The sequence below is a fragment of the Leucoraja erinacea genome, chromosome 14, assembly GCF_028641065.1.
Source record: "Leucoraja erinacea ecotype New England chromosome 14, Leri_hhj_1, whole genome shotgun sequence".
Lineage (NCBI taxonomy): Eukaryota > Metazoa > Chordata > Chondrichthyes > Rajiformes > Rajidae > Leucoraja > Leucoraja erinaceus.
The window spans coordinates 22,301,610-22,322,731 of record NC_073390.1 but is presented as its reverse complement, the minus strand read 5'-3'; the positions used below and the strand labels follow the sequence as shown (position 1 = coordinate 22,322,731).

Here is a 21,122-nt window from a genome sequence, read left to right as displayed (position 1 = left end):
AGGAGATGTGTGGGGTTTTTTTTAAACAGAGCAGGGTGCCTGGAATGTTATTGCCAGAGATGGTGGTGGAGGCAGATATGATAGTGGCTTTTAAGAGACTTTTCGATAGGTTTATGGATATGCAGGGAATGGAGGGATATGGATCATGTCAAGGCAGAGGAGATTAGTTTAAGGTACACAAAAAAGCTGGAGAAACTCAGCGGGTGCAGCAGCTTCTATGGAGAGAAGGAAATAGGCAACGTTTCGGGCCGAAACCCTTCTTCAGACTGATCGGGGGCGGGGGTGGGTGGGGGACAAGAAAGGAAAAAGGAGGAGGAGCCCGAAGGCTGGGGGATGGGAGGAGACAGCAGGGGGACTGAGGAAGGGGAGGAGACAGCAAGGACTAACAAAATTGGGAGAATTCGATGTTCATGCCCCCAGAATGCAGACTCCCCAAGCGGAATATGTTGTTCCTCCAATTTTAGTTTAAGTTGGCACCATCACACAAACCAACCACCTTTTCCAATGACACTGATAATATTGACTGATATAATTTTGGGTACCTGACAAAATGGTGGATTTCTACTTTGCAAAGCCTGCTTGACATCTTTTGCAAAAGCTGCAAAGACCATGAGCATCATCGCTCCAGAGTGTGTGTGACCTGGGAAGAGGTTGAATAAAGGTTGATGTACAGATGGCCTTTAATCGATAATATGTATGAGGGTTTTGCATGAGAGAGCTAGGTCCTGCTGCACATGCATGCTCAAGATTGGTTGGGAGATGTTGGGTTATAATAATGTTGCTAACTGTGTTGCATGGTCTTCGCGCCGTTACTCGTGATTGGTCAAGGAGAGGGGCCTTGGCCAAATAGTTTACTTTACCTGGTAGAATGTTTCTTTGCTTAATGGAATTGTTTCCCACCAAGTGCTTTCTATCGAAACAATATTATGAGATGTTTTGTGATTGGGTTAGGGAACTGTCAATTAATATATTTTGTAACCTTTATTGATGATCGGCTTGTGGGGGTTGCCCCCCCCCCCCCATGTATTTCACGCCAAGGGTCCGTGAAGGTATAAAAGAGAGGAGAGCACATGAGAGTATGCTGATCTTCTGGGATAGCACATGGGACTGTGCTGATCTGCTGGAGTTGTTCTATTCGCACGAGGCTGAAGGGCTTGAACGAGTAGAGACAAGGATCGGACCCGCGGTGTTGGACTAGGTATTGTATTGCTGTTGGATGATAAAGAGAGTTGATTACTTGTATTCGGTGTTTGACTGAAGCAGACTAAGGGGGTTAGATTAGGACCGGAATTACACCACCATCGACCATCTACACCACGCTGCCTCGTCAAGGCCACCAGCCTGACCATGGACGAGCCTCACCTGGTCACTCCCTCTTCACTCCTCTCCCAACAGACAAGAGGTACAGAAGTTTGAAAATGCAAACCTCCAGATTCAGGGACAGTGTCTTCCCAACTGTAAACAGGCAACTGAATCATGCTGTCACCAACTAGAGAGCGATCCTGACCTATTATCTACCTCATTTGAGACCCTTGCACTATCATTAATTAGATTTTACCTTGCACTAAACTTCATTCTCTTTATCCTGTATCTATAGGGGGGTTGCACGAAAGGTCACTGGGTCAGAGGGCTCGACGCACGGAGCCGCTAAATCCATCTGGAGGACATCCGTCACTTCCGGTATATGTTATTAATGCTAAAAACGCGTACTTTCCCACCTGTTAAAAACCGCCAAAATGTTGAATTTTTGCGCTGAAATAAATTGTGGGAGTCGGGGTAAGTGTGAGAGACATGTACCCAACTTTAGAATTCCAAAAGTGAAGCGAAATGAAGGTAAAGAGAAGTGAGAACTGAAGGGACAACAGCAGCTAAAGTGCTTGGAAAACATTGGCCGTGCAGATATTGGAATTGAAAATATTGGGAATTATCGCGTTTGCTCACTGCATTTCATCAAGTAAGGCATTATTTGTGTTTTTTCTTGATTCCTTTGGTATCTAAAAATTCTCAGAAGTGATAAATCTGGCTGTAAATTTTTCTTCAGATGCGTTTTCATTTTGTATGTAAAAACCCACGGGAACCATGGGTGATTTAAAAAAATTACAGCCAGATTTATCACTTCTGAAACTTTTTAGATGCCAAAGGAATCAAGAAAAAACACCTTAGTTGATGAAATGCAGTGAGCAAACGACCAATGTTCGCTAAGCACTCTGGCTGTTGTTGTCTCTTCAGCTTTCGCTTCTATCTGCCGTCATTTCTCCTCACTTTTGGAATTCTGAAGTAGGCTAAATGTCTCTCACGCTTATCCCGATTTCCATAATTATTTACAGCGCAATAAATTGACAATTTCAGCGGGTTTTAACGGGCCCGCTACGCTGGAAACAATGGTAAGTGCCTACCTGCAGTTCATCGCGTGTAATCCATTTGGAGTAGCGTAGCAACAGTACGGGTCATGGGTCGTGACCCGACTGCCGTGAAACCTCCCTATACACTGTGGATGGTTTTATTGTAATCTTGAATTGTCTTTCCACTGTCTGGATAGCACACAAGAAAAAAGCTTTGCATTGTCTCTTGGTACAAGTGACCATAAACTAAACTAAATTACCTCTAAACTACTCTCGGGTAGCTTACAACCCAGCGTTAAGAATGTTGATTTCTTTAATGTCAAGTAACTCCTGCATTTGCATTTCAGCTACCCCACCCCACCCCTCCCCACCCTAGTCGTCCTACCCATTCCACTGTTCACATCAAAGATCTTATAGCGGAGCATCTTTGGTTCACATCACTGCATTCTTCTCATTATCACCTCCCCAGCCAACAATAGACAATTATTGGCTCCACCTTTCCTTGGTCATCTATTACCAGTGCTGGTTTATTCTGACCTTTTTCAGCTACCCCCCCCCCCCCCCCCCCCCCCCCCCCCCACTATTTTAAGTCTGAGGAAGGGTTCTGACCCATAATATCACCCAACCTTTTTCACCCCAGATGCTGCCTGACCCATTGAATTATTCCAGCATTTTGTGTCTGTCTTCAGTATAAATCAGCATCTGTAATACCTTCCCACAGCTTTTCACTGTACCTTGGGAAACTTGACAATAACTAAACTAAACGAAAGATAGATACAAAATGCTGGAGTAACTCAGCGTGTCAGGCAGCATCTCTGAAGAAAAAGAATAGTTGATGTTTCTGGTCGAGCCCTTAATTTAGACCCCTAAACTACCTCTTCAAACTAAAGATAGACACAAAATACTGGAGTAACTCAGCGGGTAAGGCAGAATCTCAAACTAAACTACCTCTAAACTAAACCTTCATACTTGGTGCTTTTCAATGAGCCACCTGCAGATTGTTCTCAGTGAATCCAGGGACGGAGGTAACAAATGGCCTTTGTTGGAACTGCCTGTACCTTGAGTCCTTGGTGGTGGGGAGTGAGATGCAGGCTCGGGTGAGCAGGGGTGACCTCAGCCCTGGGTATCAAAGCCAAAGTGCAGTGAAGTGGATGCTGGCAAGCTAGTCTCCTCCCGCACTCCAGCATCTTGGCCCGGTGCCAGAGCATGTTTCATTGCAGGTTGTCATAGCGAGAATCACTGACAATGTGTGAGCACAAAAAGGCCCTTGTCTCTCAGTGTGAGGGAATGTTCCAAAGGCCATCAGTCTTCAGCGGCTAGGTTGGACAGATGTTTCATTCAAAGGAAATGGCGCTCCTTGCACTTCACTATAGCCCAGCATACAGTAACATTCACCTATCAACCATAGATCTCTATGTAGATCTGGGGTGGCACATTGGTGCAGCTGGCAGAGCTGCTGCCTCACAGTGTCAGAGATCCGGATTAAATCCTGACCTTGGGTGCCGTCTGTGTGGAGTTTGCATGTTCTCCCTGTGACCGCCTGGGATTTCGCTGGGTGCCCTGGTTTCCTCCCACATTCTAAAGATGTGTGGGTTTGTCAGGAAATTAGCCTTTGTAAATTGCCCCCTAGTGTGTAGGATGCAAAACTGAGATAACTTAGAATAAGTGTACGTATGGGTGATTGCTAGTCGGTGAGGATTCGGTGGGCTGAATAGACTGTATCTATGCTGTATCCCTAAACTAAAACTAAAAGACTGGTGTAAACCTATTTCTCCCCTCCCCCTCTTACATCCCTTTCTCTATCTACCTATTACCTGCCAGGCTTTGTCCTACTTCTCTGCTCTCCCAGCTTTCGCCCACCCCCCCCCAATCAGTCTGAAGAAGGCTCCCGACCCAAAACATCACCTATCCATGTTCTCCAGAAATGTTGCCTGACCTGCAGTTACTTCAGCACTTTGTGTCTTTTTCCTGTAAACTACCACCTGCAGTTCCTGGAATCCAGCTGAAATGTCAACTATCCCTGGTCTCCAGAGATGCTGCCTGACCTGCTGAGTTACTGCAGCACATTGTGTCCTTTTGTGTATTAACCAGCCTCTGCAGTCCTTCTACTCATTGTGAAGCAAGTACAGAAGTAAGTCACAAAGAATGCTTTCGGTTTAGGGTGGGAACTCAAACCTACTACAAGGGAAATTTTGAATTGCAAAAGTATGAGCTAATTCATTATGGTTAATGAATGAAAGTATAGCTAACATCATTACGTTTAGCAATGAGTGGCTTTGTTAATATGGAGGCTGGAAATGCTGGGACTATTCTCCTTTGAGCCGAGGCTGCTGGCACAGGTTTAATAACGCTGTGATTACTGTGTGTGGAGAGGAACTTTATTCTGAAGGAGGGTGTGATGCCTTGCGATTCAAAGCTGTCAGTGTGAGGAGTCATATATCTATCTCCACCATGCCTGTGTGCCTTTAGTCTGTTTTCAGAGTAAGATGTGACTTGTTCCTTTCCCATGGCGGGTTCTTTCAGTTCACAGTCGTTTACGATGCAGCGGACTGATTTTCAATGCTAAATGCAGGTTAAGTCTTTGCTGGAATCTACACTGCACAAGGCACCTGTTACTTGCTGAGTTATTAGAGTTGAGCACTTAAGATGTAAGCTTGGCAAAGGGCCAAGACAGCTCATAGGCAGCCCTGGTCACACTGTTAACTCTTTCTGGCTCAGAATCTCCATTGTGTGATATTTCATTTGGCAGCACAGTGGTAGAGTTGCTGCTTTACAGCGCCAAAGACCCAGGTTCGATCCCGACTACGAGTGTTGCCTGTACAGAGTTTGCACGTTCTCCCTGTGACCACGTGGGCTATCTCTGGGTGTTTCAATTTCCTCCCACACTCAAAAGATGTGCAGGTCTGTAAAATTGTCTGCATTGTCCAAGCTCAGGGAAAGTGTAACAGACATTCATGAGAAGCACTGGCTTTGAGCCAGACAGTGGCAGCATTAATATTGTCAATTTAGTGCAAGGGGTAAATCCCTCAACCGCCTCTTCTGTTACAGAGCCAGAACGATTTATTTTTTAATTTCAAAAATAAGCTTTATTCCTAATTAACAATAGGTTATTTGGCTTCTGAATATTGTTCCTAGTGTGTAGGATAGTGCTAGTATACAGGGTGATCGCTGGTCAGCATGGACTCGGTGGACTGAAGGGCCTGTGTCCGCTCTGTATCTCTAACGTCCAAAGACCCTGAGGGACCATTTCAGTGTCTGACCATGCAAATTGAGTCAGACAGAATATAGAACATGGAACACCACAGCACATGGATGTGCAGGGAATGTTTAGTTTAGTTTGTTGATACAGCATGGAAACAGGCCCTTCAGCCACGAGTCCACACCGAACAGCGATCACCCATACACTAGCCCTATACTACACACTAGGGACAATTTACAGAAGCCAATTAACCTACAAACCTGCACGTCTTTGGAATGTGGGATGAAACCAGTGCACCCGGAAATACCCACGCGGTCACAGGTGCAAACTCCACACAGGCAGCACCCACTATCCCATGTATCTAGCGTTGAAAGGCAGCAGTTTTACCACTGCCCACTGTGCCGCCTTTGAATAGAATGGAAGGATATGAATCACGTGAAGGCAGACAATTTCTCCCAGCTTTCTCCCCTACCCATTGCGATCAGTCTGAAGAGTCCCGACCCAAAACGTTACCTATCCAAGCTCTCCAGAGAAGCTTCCCCACCCGCTGAGTTACTCCAGTACTTTGGGTCTCTAGTGTTCCATGTTCTATGCCCTAACACTACCTACTGAGTACAACACAACATATTGAATGGCGGTGCAGGCTCGAAGGGCCGAATGGCCTACTCCTGCACCTAATTTCTATGTCTATGTTTCTAACACAATTAAATGTATAGACCCAAAGAATGTATGAAGAGTTTTGTTTTGAATGGTTTGTATATATTGTTAATTAGGAATAAAGTTTATTTTTGAAATTGAAAAATAAATCCCCCGGGCTTTGCAACAGGAGGGGCAGTTGAGGGATTAACCCTATGATGTTTAAGCACTTAAATTACAATATTAATGCTGCCACTGTCTGGTTTAAAGCCAGTGCTTCTCATGAATGTCTGCTACTCTTTCTCTGAGATTGGACAATACAGACTGGTCCTCAGTTACGGAGCAAGGCGGAGAATGCATTATTCAGATCTCTCGAGTAGGGGGACAAGACACACATTCTACTGTGGTATCAATACTCCACTGGAATGTGTTTGCCTGGATTCTACAGAGGACAGTGGGTGCATTGTAAGAATCTGCATTAATGGCCTAAGTTCTTTCAGGGAGGCTGCATCTGAGCTCTGGGGTGACATTTGTCCTCTTGCTAAACAAATGAACTCATCACACAATCCTAAAACTGCAGATAGAGAGAGCATTGCCTCTGGGATACAAAAAGACCCTTCAGGCCACCAAAGCCGCGCCAACCAGCGATCGCCCCATACACCAGCACTATCCTACACATGAGGGACAATTTTACAATATTGCCGAAGCCAATTAACCTACAGATCTGCAAGTCTTTGGAGTGTGAAAGGAAACCGGATCATCCTGAGAAAACCCATGCGGTCACGGGGAGAATGTTCAAACTCCGTACAGACAGAGGAGTAATCAGGATTGAACCCGTGTCTCTCACGCTGTAAGGCAGCAATCTACCGCTGCTCCACTGTTGCTCCCCAGGGTACTCTGTAGGATTCTGTGCGTTTCACCTCTACCTCATTGAGGACATTGGACTTTGGAACACTGGAACTGGTGCACTACAATGCTGAGAACTATATTCTGGACTCTATATCTTCCCCTTTGCTCTACCTATTGTACTAGAGTTTGAACTGATTGTATGTATGTATGGCAATAGTTGATCTGTTTGGATCACATGCAAAACCAAGCTCTTCTCTGTACCTCAGTATATGTGACAATAATATACCTAATATGGTTAGATATCAAGTGATAGATGAAATGGGAGGGAGTATGTGTTGTGTACAAACACCAGTGCAGTAGATGTGTGAAAAGTAACTGCAGATGCTGATTTATACCGTAGACACAAAATGGTGGTGTAACTCAGCGGGCCAGGCAGCATCTCTGGAGAAAACGAATAGGGGATGTTTAGGGTCAGAACACTTCTTCAGACTTCTTCAATCTGAAGAAGGGTTCCTACTCGAAACATCACCTACTCCTCTCTAGAGATGCTGCCTGACCTGCTGAGTCATCCAGCATTTTGTGTCTATCACCAGCACAGAAAAATTCGGCCAAGTGGTCTGTTTACATGCGAAAAATGTAAGTAATTCAATACAAATACCTGAGCCACCCCACATACCATCAGCACTGTCACTGCTCAATAAAGATACTGCATTAGAATTAGGATTACACGATGTAGAGGAAAAGGCCAAGATGCATATATTTCACAAGGCCTTCAATCACATCAACAATAAATTAAATGAGTGAAGGATTTGGACATTGGAGTGGGTTGGTGAAGGTGGATTGCAGAGTGATAGTGACATAGAGTCATACTGTTCTGCCCCACTTGCCCACACCAACCAACATGCCCCATCTAGAGTTAGATATAGCCCTTAGGGCTATTGGAATCAAGGGATAGGGGGAGAAAGCAGGAACGGGGTACTGATTTTGGATGATCAACCATGATGATATTGAATGGCGGTACTGGCTCCAATGGCCAAATGGCCTACTGCACATATTTTCTATGTTTCTACACTAGTCCCACCTGCCTGCGTTTGGCTCGTATCCTTCTAAACCTTTCCTATCAATTTAATCGTCCAAATGTCTTTTAAACATGGTGATAGTACCTCCCTTAAATACCTCCTCTGGCAGCTCATTCCATATACCCACCCTGTGCCCTGTGTTAAAAGGTTGCCCCTTGGGTTCCTATTAAATCTCCCCTCCCCTTAAACCTTTGTCCTCTGGTTGTTGATTCCCTTACTCTGGGTAAAAGACTGTGCATTCACCCAACCTAACCCCCTCATGATCTTACCTCTATAGGATCATCCCTCATCCTCCTGCACTCTGAGGAATAAAGTCATAGCCTCTCCCTAAAGCTCAGACCCTCATGTCTTGTCAACATCCTCATGAATGACGGGGATCTGGAATGATGGGATCGGTCGACGAAGGCTGTAATGCCACTTTGAGCTGTGTTATAGATCGAGGAATTTATGCAACTGCAGTTGGGAAAAATAGTTATGTTTAGACTTTGGGCTTTAGATATATAGAGCGGAAAAGGGCCCTTCGACCCACCGAGTCTGCGCCAACCAGCGATCGCCCTGTACACTAAAGGGCCTGTCCCACTTTCACGACCTAATTCACGACCTCTGCCAAATTTGCCCTTGGCATACTCGCATCATGGTCGTCACGAGGTCATAGGTAGGTCGTGCTGCTAGTCGTAGGTACTCGTGCCATTAAGTACGTCGGGCATTTTTCTAGCCTGATGAAAAATGTCCACGAGTAAAAACGGTCTTGAATTAGGTCGTGAAAGAGGGACAAGCCTTTAACACTATCCTACACACTAGGGACAATTTATAATTTTTTATCAAAGCCAATTAAGCTACAAACCTGTACATGTTTAGAAGTGTGGGAGGAAACCGGAGCATCTAAAACTCACCTGAAAACTCACGTGGTCCCAGGGAGAACGTAAAAAAAATCAGTACAGATGGCACCTGTAGTCACGTTTGAACCCAGGTGTCTGGCGCTGTAAGGCAGAAAATCTACCGCTGCACCACTATGCTGCCCTGAATAGATGTATCCACTCAAGTCACAGTTCTGCGCTCTCCACAGCTTCCAATCTATGAAACCAAGAGGTAGGTCCTTGCCAACTTTATAGATAATAGTTCCACTTATACTACTGTCACACCCTCAGATAATGAATCCATACCTTCCCCACAAACAAACATACCGAACAATTACAATCGCAGACATAACCCAGAACTGAATTAATGTCATGGTATTCACAGCAGTCGATGGAAAAGAGTCATAGTCAGAGCAAGGAAACAGGCCCTTTGGCCCAAACTGTCCATGCCAACCAAGATGGCTCATCCAAGCTAGTTTATTTTGTTAGCACGCAACAAAAAACATTTCACTGTACCTTGGTACACGTGCTAAACTAAACTAAACTAAACCATGTACCTGTCCCGATGTTTCTGAAATGTTGTCTTGCATATACTTCAATTAGTCCCAACAGCCCACGTTTGACCCATACCATCTAAATCTTTCCTATCTTTCTGAAGAAAGGTCTCGACCTAAAACCTGTCAATGTCAGTGTCTCTTGGTATGTCTTGTGTGGGGGGAAAAGGGGGAAACCACTTTTGGTCGCCTCCTTGACGGAAAGGAGACTTTTTCCATGACTTTGGCATTATGGGGCTGCGGTCTGCGGAGCTTCCAGCCGCGGGCGTGGAATGGACTTACCATCCAGAGTCTGGGATCCCTTGCCGGGGATCGCCCGAGAAGAGCTCCGACCGCCGGCCTATAACATCCTGAAGCCGCGGTCTCCGGTGGGAAAGTGCCGATTTGGGCGCTTCAAGCCTCGGAGTGTGTTTGACCTTCCCGGCGTTGGAGTTTGCATCATCCCCACGAGAGGGCCTGTACATTTGGCCGTCCGTAGTGGTGACTACGGAGGGTTAATGACCCCGATCACGGATGAACAAAGGAGGAGAACTGACTGAACTTTGTTGCCTTCCACCACAGTGAAGAATGCTGTGGTGGATGTTTGTTATAAATTCTATTGTATGTTGTGTGTTCTCTTTTTAAGTGTATCGCTGCTGGCAAATTCATTTCACTGCACCTTCGGGTGCATGTGACGAATAAGTTCGACTTTGACTTTGTTCTCCAAAAATGCTGCCTGACCTGCTGAGTTACTGCAGCATTTTGTGCCATTTTTTTGTTATGGGTCCTTGATGATGCTGGCTGCCACTTTGATGGCGGGGAGGGCAGTGCCTGTGATGGGCCAGGTAGTGCCTAGCACTTTTTGTAATGTGTCCTTGTTCATGGGCGTTGAAGTTGCATGCTCAATCTCTAAACGGATTAACACCCTCAACAGTTCTATTTAGCTCATGGACTCAGATGGACAGTTGTGGGATGAAGACATTTAGATACAGATATGAGATACAACATGAAAACAGGCCCTTCGGCCCACTGAGTCCGAGCCAACCAGTCTTCACCCCGTACACGAGCACTATCCTACACAATAGGGACAATTTACAATTTTTAACAAAGTCAATTAACCATGAAACCTGCAAGTCTTTGGAATGTGGGTGGAAACCAGAACATCCAGAGAAAACTCACGCAGGTCACGAGGAGAACGTACAAGGCAGCACCTGTACTCGGGTCTCTACCGCTGTGCCATCATGCCGCCCTTCTGTGGAACTAATATTGATCAATGGGGTAAAGTGGCCACATTTGTGGTGTACAGCATACTATGTAGTTATCAACAGTGTGTTAGGGCAGAGCTGTGTGATGGGGGGAGTTGGGAGGGGGGGGAGGGGAGGAGGGGAAGGGAATGGGAAGACCAGAGAAGGCAAGAATGCACAGCTGTCGAGGCAGCATTACTAATGACAACCTCCAGCTGTTTCCTGCCATGTCCAACTAGTATTGTGACATGCTCTCTCTATCTCGCAACCCCAGGACTTCCTTCTCACTCGTCAACTGTGTTTAGTTTAGTTTAGAGATACAGCGCAGAGACAAGCCCTTCAACCCACCGAGTCTGAGCAGACCAGCGATCCCTATAAACTAACACTATCCTACACACACACACACACACACAGGATAATTTACAATTTTTACTGATGCCAATTAACCTGCAAACCTGTATGTCTTTGGAGTGTGGGAGGAAGCCAGAACACCTGGGGAAAACCTACATGGTCAAAGGGAGAACGTACAAACTCCGTACAGACAACACCCATAGTCGGGATCGAACCATGGTCTCTGGTGCTGTAATGCAGCAGCTCTACCGCTGCGCTACTTACTGTGCCTCCTTTGAGCACTGTGCACTGAGGTATCTCAGCAAACAGAATTAAAGGACAATCAGGGAAATCACGTAATTCAGCATTGAGATACACGTTGCTTCTCCTGTTTATTTCTATTCATGGGGCAGGATTGGCACCAGCAAGGAGAGCGCTGGAGCAACTCACTGGTCGGTTTGGTGAGTTTTCAAAAACATTTTGACATGCACATAGTTTATTTTGGGCTGCACAGTGTGGCAGCAGTAGAGCTGCTGGCGTACAGCACCCGGGACCCAGGTTCAATCCCGGCCAAGGGTGCTGTCTGTACGGAGTTTGTACGTTCTCCCTGTGACCTGTATGGGTTTTTTCCGGATCCAAAACGTGACCTATCCCTGTTCTCCAGAGATGCTGCCCGACTCGCTGAGTTACTCCAGCATTTTGTGTCTGTTTTACTTTCCCATAGAGGCTGGTGGGTTTACGGGGACAACTGCCAGAGGGAGTAGTTTAGTTTAGGAAACAGGCCCTCTGGCCCACCGAGCTCACACCGACCACCAAGTATCACCGATATACTAGTTTCATGTTGCCACAATTTCACATCCTACACTAGGGGGAATTTACCGAAGCCGATTAACCTACATCCTGCACTTGGAATGTGGGAGGAAACTCGAGCATCTGGAGTAAACCTACGTGATCACAGGGAGAATGTACAAATCCGTACGGACAGTACCCGTAGTCAGGATCGAACCTGTGTCTCTGGTGCTATAAGGCAGCAGCTGTACCGCTGTGCCACTGTGCCACCCAAGTAGTTGAGGCAAATACAAATAACAACATTTAAAAGACATTTGGACAGGTACATGGATGAGAAAGGTAAGAGGTAGGTGGGTTAGATGCGGGCAGGTGGGACTAGTGTAAATGGGGCATCTTGTTTGGCATGGATGAGTTGTTTCCGTGCTGTATGTCTTTATGAGCAGGCTCTTTAAATGGGATCGAAGCATAGAAAATAGGTGCAGGAGTAGGCCATTCAGCCCTTCGAGCCAACACTGCCATTGGCTGATCTTTCAAAATCAGTGCCCCGTTCCTGCTTTCACCCTATATCTCTTGATTCCCTTAGTCCTAAGAGCTATATCTAACTATCTCTTGAATATATCCAGTGAATTGGCCTCCACTGCATTCTGTGGCTAGAGAATTCCAGATTCACAACTCTCTGGGTGAAAATGTTTTTCCTCATCTCAGTCCTAAATGGCCTACTCCTTATTCTTAAACTGTGACACCTGGGTCTGATCTCCCCCAACATCAGGAACATGTTTCCTGCATCTAGCCTGTCCAATCCCTTCAGAATTTTACATGTTTCGATAAAATTCCCTCTCATCCTTTGAAATTCCAGTGAATTTGAGCCCTGTCGGTCCATTCTTTCATCATATGTCAGTCCACCATCCTGGGAATTAACCTGGTGAACCTATGCTGTACCCCCTCAATAGTGAGAATCGATAGTTAGGGGTCGGACAGGCTAGATGCAGGAAGATTGTTCCCGATGTTGGGGAAGTCCAGGACAAGGGGACACGGTTTAAGGATAAAGGGAAAATCCTTTAGGACCGAGATGAGAAAAACATTTTTCACACAGAGAGTGGTGAATCTCTGGAATTCTCTGCCACAGAAGGTTGTTGAGGCTAGTTAATTGGCTATATTTAAGAGGGAGTTAGATATGGCCCTTGTGGCTAAAGGGATCAGGCGGTATGGAGAGAAGGCAGGTACGGGATACTGAGTTGGATGATCAGCCATGATCATATTGAATGGCGGTGCAGGCTCGAAGGGCCGAATGGCCTACTCCTGCACCTATTTTCTATGTTTCTATGATAGCAAGAATAGAGAAGGATCTGTCCTCTGCCCTGGGTGAGGCCAGTCATTAGCTACTATTGTTAGAGTCACACTGCTCTACAGTAACCCTGCTGTTTAATAATTGGGTCAGGCTGCCCTGATTGTAGAACAAACTGTTAAATCAAACACAACAACAATTTGTGTTGTACCTTCAACATAGTAAACTAACAAGACACATTCGGGCAGTTGTTCAAAAGCTTGTTGACGGCTCTGGCTGGAGAGGACAGTTAATGATGGTACAGGCACAACATTTAACAGATATTTGGACAGGGACACGAGTAGAAAATGTTCAGAGGGATATGGGCCAAATGGAACTAGTTTAATTGGGGCACCTTGGTCAGCATGGACAAGTTGGTTCCGTGTTGTTCGACTCTATGAAGATTATTTAGGAGGACAGATTGATGGAGAGGCAGATAGATATGGGATGAAATTCCAGAGTCTTTAAACTAATTGCTTCTAGTACTCAGCTGAGGGGTAGAATCTTGATGAGAACAGTTGATGATGGGGGACACAAATAAAATGTGACAAATGTAAATTTCCTCTCTTCTCTATCCAGATGCATGGTCTTGACTTGAAACCTCGACAATTCCTTTCTCACCAGTCTTTTACCCAGAGTAAATCGAGAACAAGAGGACATTGGTATAAGGTGAGGGGAGAACAAGAGGGGCAACTTATTTTACACAAAGGGTGGTGGGTATATGGAACGGGGTGCTGGCAGAGGTTGTTCTGTCAAATACTATCGCAAAGTTTAAGAGACATTTAGACAGGAACATGGATAGGATAGGTCCATTTACATCAATGGGACGATGGTGGGAGAGTCAAAAACCTCAAATTCCTAGGCAAGCATATTTCCGACGATCTTTCCTGGACCCAGCACACTGATGCAATCATAAAGAAAGCACATCCGCACCTCTACTTCCTGAGAAGATTACGGAGATTCGGTATGTCATAGAGGATTCTCTTAAACTTCTACAGGTGCATGGTAGAGATCATATTGACTGGTTGCATCGTGGCCTGGTTCGGCAACTTGAACATCCAGGAGTGGAAAAGACGGCAAAAAGTTGTAAACACTGCCCAGTCCATCACCGGTTCTGACCTTCCCACCAGCGAAGGGATTTATTATAAAGGCAAACTCAAAAAGGCAGTCAACATCATCAAAGACCCACACCATCCTGGCCACACACTCATCACACTACTGCCATCGGGAAGAAGGTACAGGAGCCTGAGAACTGTAACGTCCAGGTTCAGGAACAGTTTCTTCCCTACAGCCATCAGGCTATTAAACACTACAACCTCATAAGCTATGAACTACAATAGACTTATTATTATTATTAATGCACTGTTATTGTTTGTTTTTTTTTTCCCTGAGTTTTTGTTATATTATTTATTATGATTACATATTCTATTGTGCTGCAGCAAGTAAGAATTTCATTGTTCTATCTGGGACATATTATAATAGCTTATATTATAATATAATTCTTAATAATAGCGGAGTCAGGGGATATGGGGAGAAGGCAGGAACGGGGTACTGATTGGGGATGATCAGCCATTGAATGGCGGTGCTGGCTCGAAGGGCCAAATGGCCTACTCCTGCACCTATTGTCTATAATAAAACACTCTTGACTCTTGACTAGAGGAATATGGGCCAAATGCAGGCAGGTGAGACTAGTGCATGTCAGTCAACATGGACAAGTTGGGCTGAAGAACACGCTACAGTATATGACTATAACTCTAAGATACTGCCTGACCCACAAAGTTCCTCCAGCAAAAGAGGGATATGGACCAAACGCAGACAGGTGGGACTAATGTAGATGGGGCATTTTGGTCAGTAGAGGCAAGTTGGGCTGAAGGGCCTTTATCCCAGGCTGTGTGATTCTAAAACTACAAGGATTCAGGTTGAATTTCAAACGGTTGCCAAGATAAATGGGCAAAAGGTACAGAGTGAAGGCTACATCATGTTAATGATTAGAAACGGGTGTTTGTCGACTCTGCTACAGAGGGGCACGATTGTCAATGAATTTAAATCACACGATTGAGAATAATAGAATGCTTTGTAATGGGAATGTCTACAAATTACTGCAGGAGGTGATAAAGTCCATTCAGAGCCAGATTACCATGGAACGTAATAAAGTCGTTATAGAGAAGTTATTGCTTCTGTTGAGGGAGTGGGTAGAGGAACAAAACTGGAATTGGCCAGTTCAACTATGAAGTCAGAAACTATTTAACAAAAGAAAAAGGGCAAATCTCCTGGCAAAAAAAAAAAAACTGTATCTCCTGGCAAAAATAAGCTGAAGTTTGAAGGGTCTCGACCGGAAAAATCATCTCTTCACATTCTCCCGAGCTGCTGCCTGACCCACTGAGTTACTCCAGCATTTTGTGTCCTTTTTCTTGAACTAGCATCTGCAGTTCATTGTATCTTCTATCGAGGGTTTTGTCTAGTTTAGAAGTACAACATGGAAACAAGCCCTTCGGCCCATCGAATCCATGCCGACCACCGATCACCCGTTCACACTAGTTCTATGTTATCCCACTTTAGTTTAGAGATACAGGGTGGAACATCCCTACACACCTGTACATCTTTGTGATTGTGAATTGTGGACTCGGTTGACTGAAGCATCTGTTTCTATGCTGTTTCTTTTAATGAATGAATCAATCAATCAAAAAATACACAAAATAATCAACAGGCAGCATTCAGGAATATTAAAACTATTCCTGTGACCTACACCATCTCTACAACCCTTTGAGAGATCAAGAAAGGTTTCACCCAAAAGATTCTGAAGGAGGGTCTCGACCCGAAACACCACCCATTCCTTCTCTCCAGCAATGCTGTCCTGCTGACTTACTCCAGCTTTTCGTGTTGATCTTCGGTTTAAACCAGAATCTGCAGTTCCTTCCCACACATTTCTCTAATTGTTAATGATTTTAGAGGTACAGCATGGAAATAGGCAATGATTCCCACAGATTCACCACCCTCTGGCTAAAGAAATTCCTCATCCCTTTTCTAAAGGCATGTCCTTTTATTCTGAAGCCTCTGGTCCTAGACTCTCCCACGTGCCTTGCACGTCCCTTTTAAACTTTGCCCCACTCACCTTAAACCTATGGTTCCTCATATTTGATGTTTCCATCCTAAGAGAAGGGTTTTGGCTGGCAACCCTCTCTATGCCTTTCATAATTGTAATACGGGGCATTTAGTGTAACAGAAATGTCATATGAATGTAAATGCAACCAACCATTGTCAGAAGCAGACAGCTCTGCACAGCAATTGTAATGACCACCACACATCACAGCATTAAGGAATGTTCTAAAGTACTCCTGATGTACAAATTAATAAGTACATAAGTCATGGGAGCAGAATTAGGCTACTCAGCCCATCACGTCTACTCCGCCATTCAATCATGGCTGATCCATCTTTCCTTCTCAACCCCATTCACCTGCCTTTTCCCCATAACCCCTGACACCTTTACTAATCAAGAGCCTGTCAATCTCCTCTTTAAAAATACCCAATGACTTTGCCTCCACAGCCGTCTGTGGCAATTAATTCCACAGATTCATCACCCTTTGGCTAAAGACATTTCCCTTCATATCCATTTTAAAGGTACGTCCTTTTATTCTGAGGCTGTGTCCTCTATTCATATACTCTCTTACTAGTGGAAACTTTCTCCCTGCATCCACTATATTCAGGCTTTTCACTATCTGTAAGATTCAAGAGGTCGCCCCTCATTCTTCTAAACTTCCAGCGAGTACAGGCCCAGTGGCGTCAAACGCTCATCATATGTTGACCAGTGCCTTATAAAAACCCTTAGCATTGCATCCTGCCTATCACTACTCACAACATTCTAAATGCGTTCTGACCAGTGCCTTATAAAAACCTTAGCATTGCATCCCTGTACTTCTGATGTAAAAATAAAATGACGTTGAACTGACGTTGGCTCCAGTCTTTTTTTTTTAACCTCCTGTCCACTTTTACCTCATTTTGTTTTTGTGCGTATTCCATACTGACCCAGTCTCGGTTTTCCTATAAATATTGCCATTGCATTTCACCAACGATCCCAACACCATGGAAGATCCACAGAGACTCGTTCCACGTGGGTCAGGTAGGAACCAAAGAAAAGACAATGAAAGGGGACCTTGGATCGGGTGACTCACTTGCTGCTGGATCTGTGCACGTCAATGATGTTGGAGAACAGATGGTGCCTCTCGGTTTTGGTCATGGTCAAGTTCAAGGCTTCGGAGTTCTTAAACATTCGAATGAGGATCTCCAGGCTCAGCATGTAAGAGTGTTCGGACGATATCACCTCAAAAATGGCCTGTGGATACAGAACGCATTGACTGCTCAGAGAGAGGAAGGTAGGAACAGGATTGGTTCAGGTTTATTATTGCTGCATGTACCAAGGTACAGTGTGAAGCTTTGTTTTGCATGCAATCCAATCAGATCAGATAATGTCAAACATAAATACAATCAAGTACGATATGTAGATTAAAGGGGAAGATACAGAATGCAGAATATAGTTCTCAGCATTGTAGCACAGCAGTTCCATGGACAAAGTCCAATATCCACAATGGGGTAGAGGCAAATCAGACAGTACCCTAGCACATGGAAGGACCACTCAATCCTGATAACAGAGGGGAAGAAGCTGTTCCTGAGTATGTTGGTGCACGCTTTCAAGCTTCTGTACGTCTGCCTGACAGGAGTGGGGGAGAGGAGTAAGGACATGACTTATTTAAGGTAGACAAAAATGCTGGAGAGACTCAGCGGGTGAGGCAGCATCTATGGAGCGAAGGAATAGGCGACGTTTCGGGTTAATTTAGTTTCGAGCAACGGGCTCTTCGGCCCACCGAGTCCGCGCCGACCAGCGATCACCGCACACAAGCACTATCCTTACACACTAGGAACAATTTTACAATATCTTTACACCAAAGCCAATTAATCCACAAAGCTGCACGTCTGGAGCGTGGGAGGGATCCAGAGAACAACACCCGTAATCAGGATTCAGATAAACAAATGTAAAGGACGGCACGGTGGCGCAGCTGTAGAGTTGTTGCCTTATAGCGCTTGCATCACTAGAGACCCGGGTTCCATCCCCACTACGGGTGCTGTTTGCACAGAGTTTGTACATTATCCCCATGGGTTTTTTCCGAGATCTTCGGTTTCCTCCCACACTCCAAAGACATACAGGTATGTAGGCAAATTGGCTTGGTTTATTGTCCCTAGTATGTGTTGGATAGTGTTAATGTGCGGGGATCGCTGGTCAGTGCAGACTTGGTGGGCCGAAGGGTCTGTTTCTGCGCTGTATCTCTAAACTAAACTAAAAAAAGAATAATTTATTTACTTGTTCACAAGGGTGGAGAGGAAAGAGAGCTCGTGGAGACAGTGAACCTTCAATTGAAAGATTTTTCCCTTTATAACTGTAGCCTATGTAATGCTGGCTCAGACCATAAACCATTATAGCCACAGAAAACTGTAGCCAGCAGGGAGAGGATTCTGGTTTAATAAATGGTTCGTATCATAAAAATGGTAATAAAACTCTAATATGAATTAAAGTGATCTTTATTATCCATAGATGGCAATAGCTCGAAATGCAGATATTTATTCGACATTCTTAACTGGTTTACTCCCACACTCCCAAGACGCACAGGTTTATAGGTTAATTGGCTTTGGCAAAAATTGTAAATTGTCTCCAGTGTGTAGAATAGTGCTAGTGTGCAGGGTGATCGCTGGTTGGCGCAGACTAGGTGGGCTGAAGGGCCTGTTTCAGCGTTGTATCTCCAAACTTAACTAAAGTGCTAGATGAACTCAGCAGGTCAGGCAACATCTCTGGAGAAAAGGAACAGGTGACATTTCAGGTCAGAACCCTTCTTCAGGCTCATTCTGATCCGAAACGTCACCTATTCCTACAAACCTGTACGTCTTTGGAGTGTGGGAGGAAACGGGAGCATCCGGAGAAAACCCACGTGGTCACAGGGAGAACTTACCAACTCCACACAGACCAGGTCAGGATCGAACCTGATTCTCTAACACTATGAGGCAGCATCTCTACCACTGCACTACCATGCCACCTCCACCATTATCTCCTTAAAGTGTATTATATTGTGCTCACTATTGACACAATGCTCCATCTGGAAGTCAACTATTGAACAAAGAATGATTCGTACCTCCTGTCTCTTCCTCTCCTCTTGGCTGATTGACTGTAAAATCCCACTCTTCCTCACCTGAAAGAAAAATGACGCACAGATTATTTCCAAACATTACATCCTTGTGAACAAAATTCAATTCAATAATTCTTTATTGTCCCCTGTACCTAGGTAATGAAATGCTTTGTTTTGGACACAACCCGGTAAAATCATACAGCAAACCTTACCCAGGCAGTACATGAGAGATGCCATATTTTGGCACCACCAAAGTTACAAAAGTAGCTTTTCTTGAATAGAAATTAGGTGCAGGAGTAGGCCATTCGGCCCTTCGAGCCTGCACCGCATGATCTACATTAATCTATAACATGGATCATAGTTGGTACATTGTGCAGATGAGGGTTAATCTGTGCAGGTGAGGGTTAGTTTAGTTTTGTTTAGGACTGTCACGTGTACCGAAGTACCCTGAAAAGCTTTTTTGTTGCATGCTATCCAGAGTACAGATACAGGATAAAGGGAATGATGTTTAGTGCAAGATAAAGTCCAGTAAAGTTTGACAAAAGATAGTCTGAAGGTCTCCAATCAGGTAGGTAGGTCAGGACTGCTCTCTAGTTGGTGATAGGATGGCTCAGTTGCCTGATAACAGCTGGGGAGAAACTGTCCCTGAATCTGGAGGTGTGCGTTTTCACACTTCTGTACCTCTTTATCGGACTTGATCTTACATTAACGTTATACCCTTTATCTGTATCAGTACGCTGTGGACGGCTTGATTGTAATCATGTACAATCTTTCCGCTGACTGTGCAACAAAAAAACAACTTTTCACTGTACCTTGGTGTACATGACAATAAAATAAACTAAAGGGCAGCACACTGACTCAGCGGTGGAGCTACTGCCTTATAGTGACTAAGACAGGGTTCGATCCTGACTACGGGTGCTGTCTGTATGAAGTTTTACGCTCTCCCTGTGACCGTGTGGGTTTTCTCCGGGTGCTGCGGTTTCCTCACACACTCCAACAGCGTACAGGTTGTAGATTACTTGGTTTCTGTAAAATTGTAAATTGTCCCTAGCTATGGATAGTGCTAGTGTACAGGATGATCGCAGGTTGGCACGGACTCGGTGGGCCGAAGCGCCTGATTCTCTAAAGTCTAAACTAAAGGAAGGACTAGCATAGATGAGGCATCTTGGCCGGCATGAACAAGTAGGGCTGAAGGGCCTGATTCTGTGCTGTATGACATGTGACTCTATTTCTGGAGCTTCGTCTTTTTTTTTTTTAGTGACACAGTTGGACATTGGTTTGACACCAGCCAAAGCTCATTCCTAATAGATACTCAGTGAACAGAGAGATGCATGTGTTCCATTCTTAATATTCGGTTCCTCAGGTTACAGATCAGGGGTCAAAGGTCCCGCATCGATTCAGTTACTATGCCCGGAATCCCAGTCTGAAGAAGGGTCCTGACCCAACATGTCACCCATCCTTTTTCCCCAGAGATGCTGCCTGACCCGCTGAGTTATTCCAGCACTTTGTGTCTATCTTTGGTATAAACCAGCATCTGCACTTGGGTGCAACCTTGCACGGCTATGAATGGGAAAAATCCTGGAACTTTGCTCCTGCTGTTTCACAATGTTCTGGAATTTGCAGGGATTACATGGAGCAGCAACATTAAAGTGAGGGCAGTGCTGAGATGACCAAATTAAGCAACAATTTATATTTATATCGAAACCTTCATCTCCACAGGTTTTTGTGTCATCAACGTATGAAGTGTCGTCAAACTTGGAGAAGAAAAAT

At 44.9% G+C, this 21,122-nt stretch overlaps 1 protein-coding gene and 1 long non-coding RNA gene across 4 annotated transcripts in view; one reads left to right on the top strand and one right to left on the bottom strand.

Annotated features, from left to right (window-relative positions):
• LOC129703381 (rho guanine nucleotide exchange factor 26-like) overlaps window positions 1–21,122 on the bottom strand; it is a 77,143-nt gene that overhangs the window by 32,244 nt on the left and 23,777 nt on the right. For all 3 annotated transcript variants that reach the window (XM_055645764.1, XM_055645763.1, XM_055645765.1), the window contains 2 exons: window positions 19,359–19,415; window positions 17,352–17,512 (listed from right to left, as the gene is read on the bottom strand). In XM_055645764.1, coding sequence (XP_055501739.1) covers window positions 17,352–17,512; window positions 19,359–19,415 — 218 coding nt within the window. The remainder of the gene's footprint in view (window positions 1–17,351; window positions 17,513–19,358; window positions 19,416–21,122) is intronic.
• On the top strand, window positions 4,146–15,448 carry LOC129703382 (uncharacterized). Its single transcript, XR_008724554.1, has 2 exons — window positions 4,146–4,473; window positions 13,762–15,448. It is a non-coding gene; the product is annotated as an uncharacterized LOC129703382 (long non-coding RNA).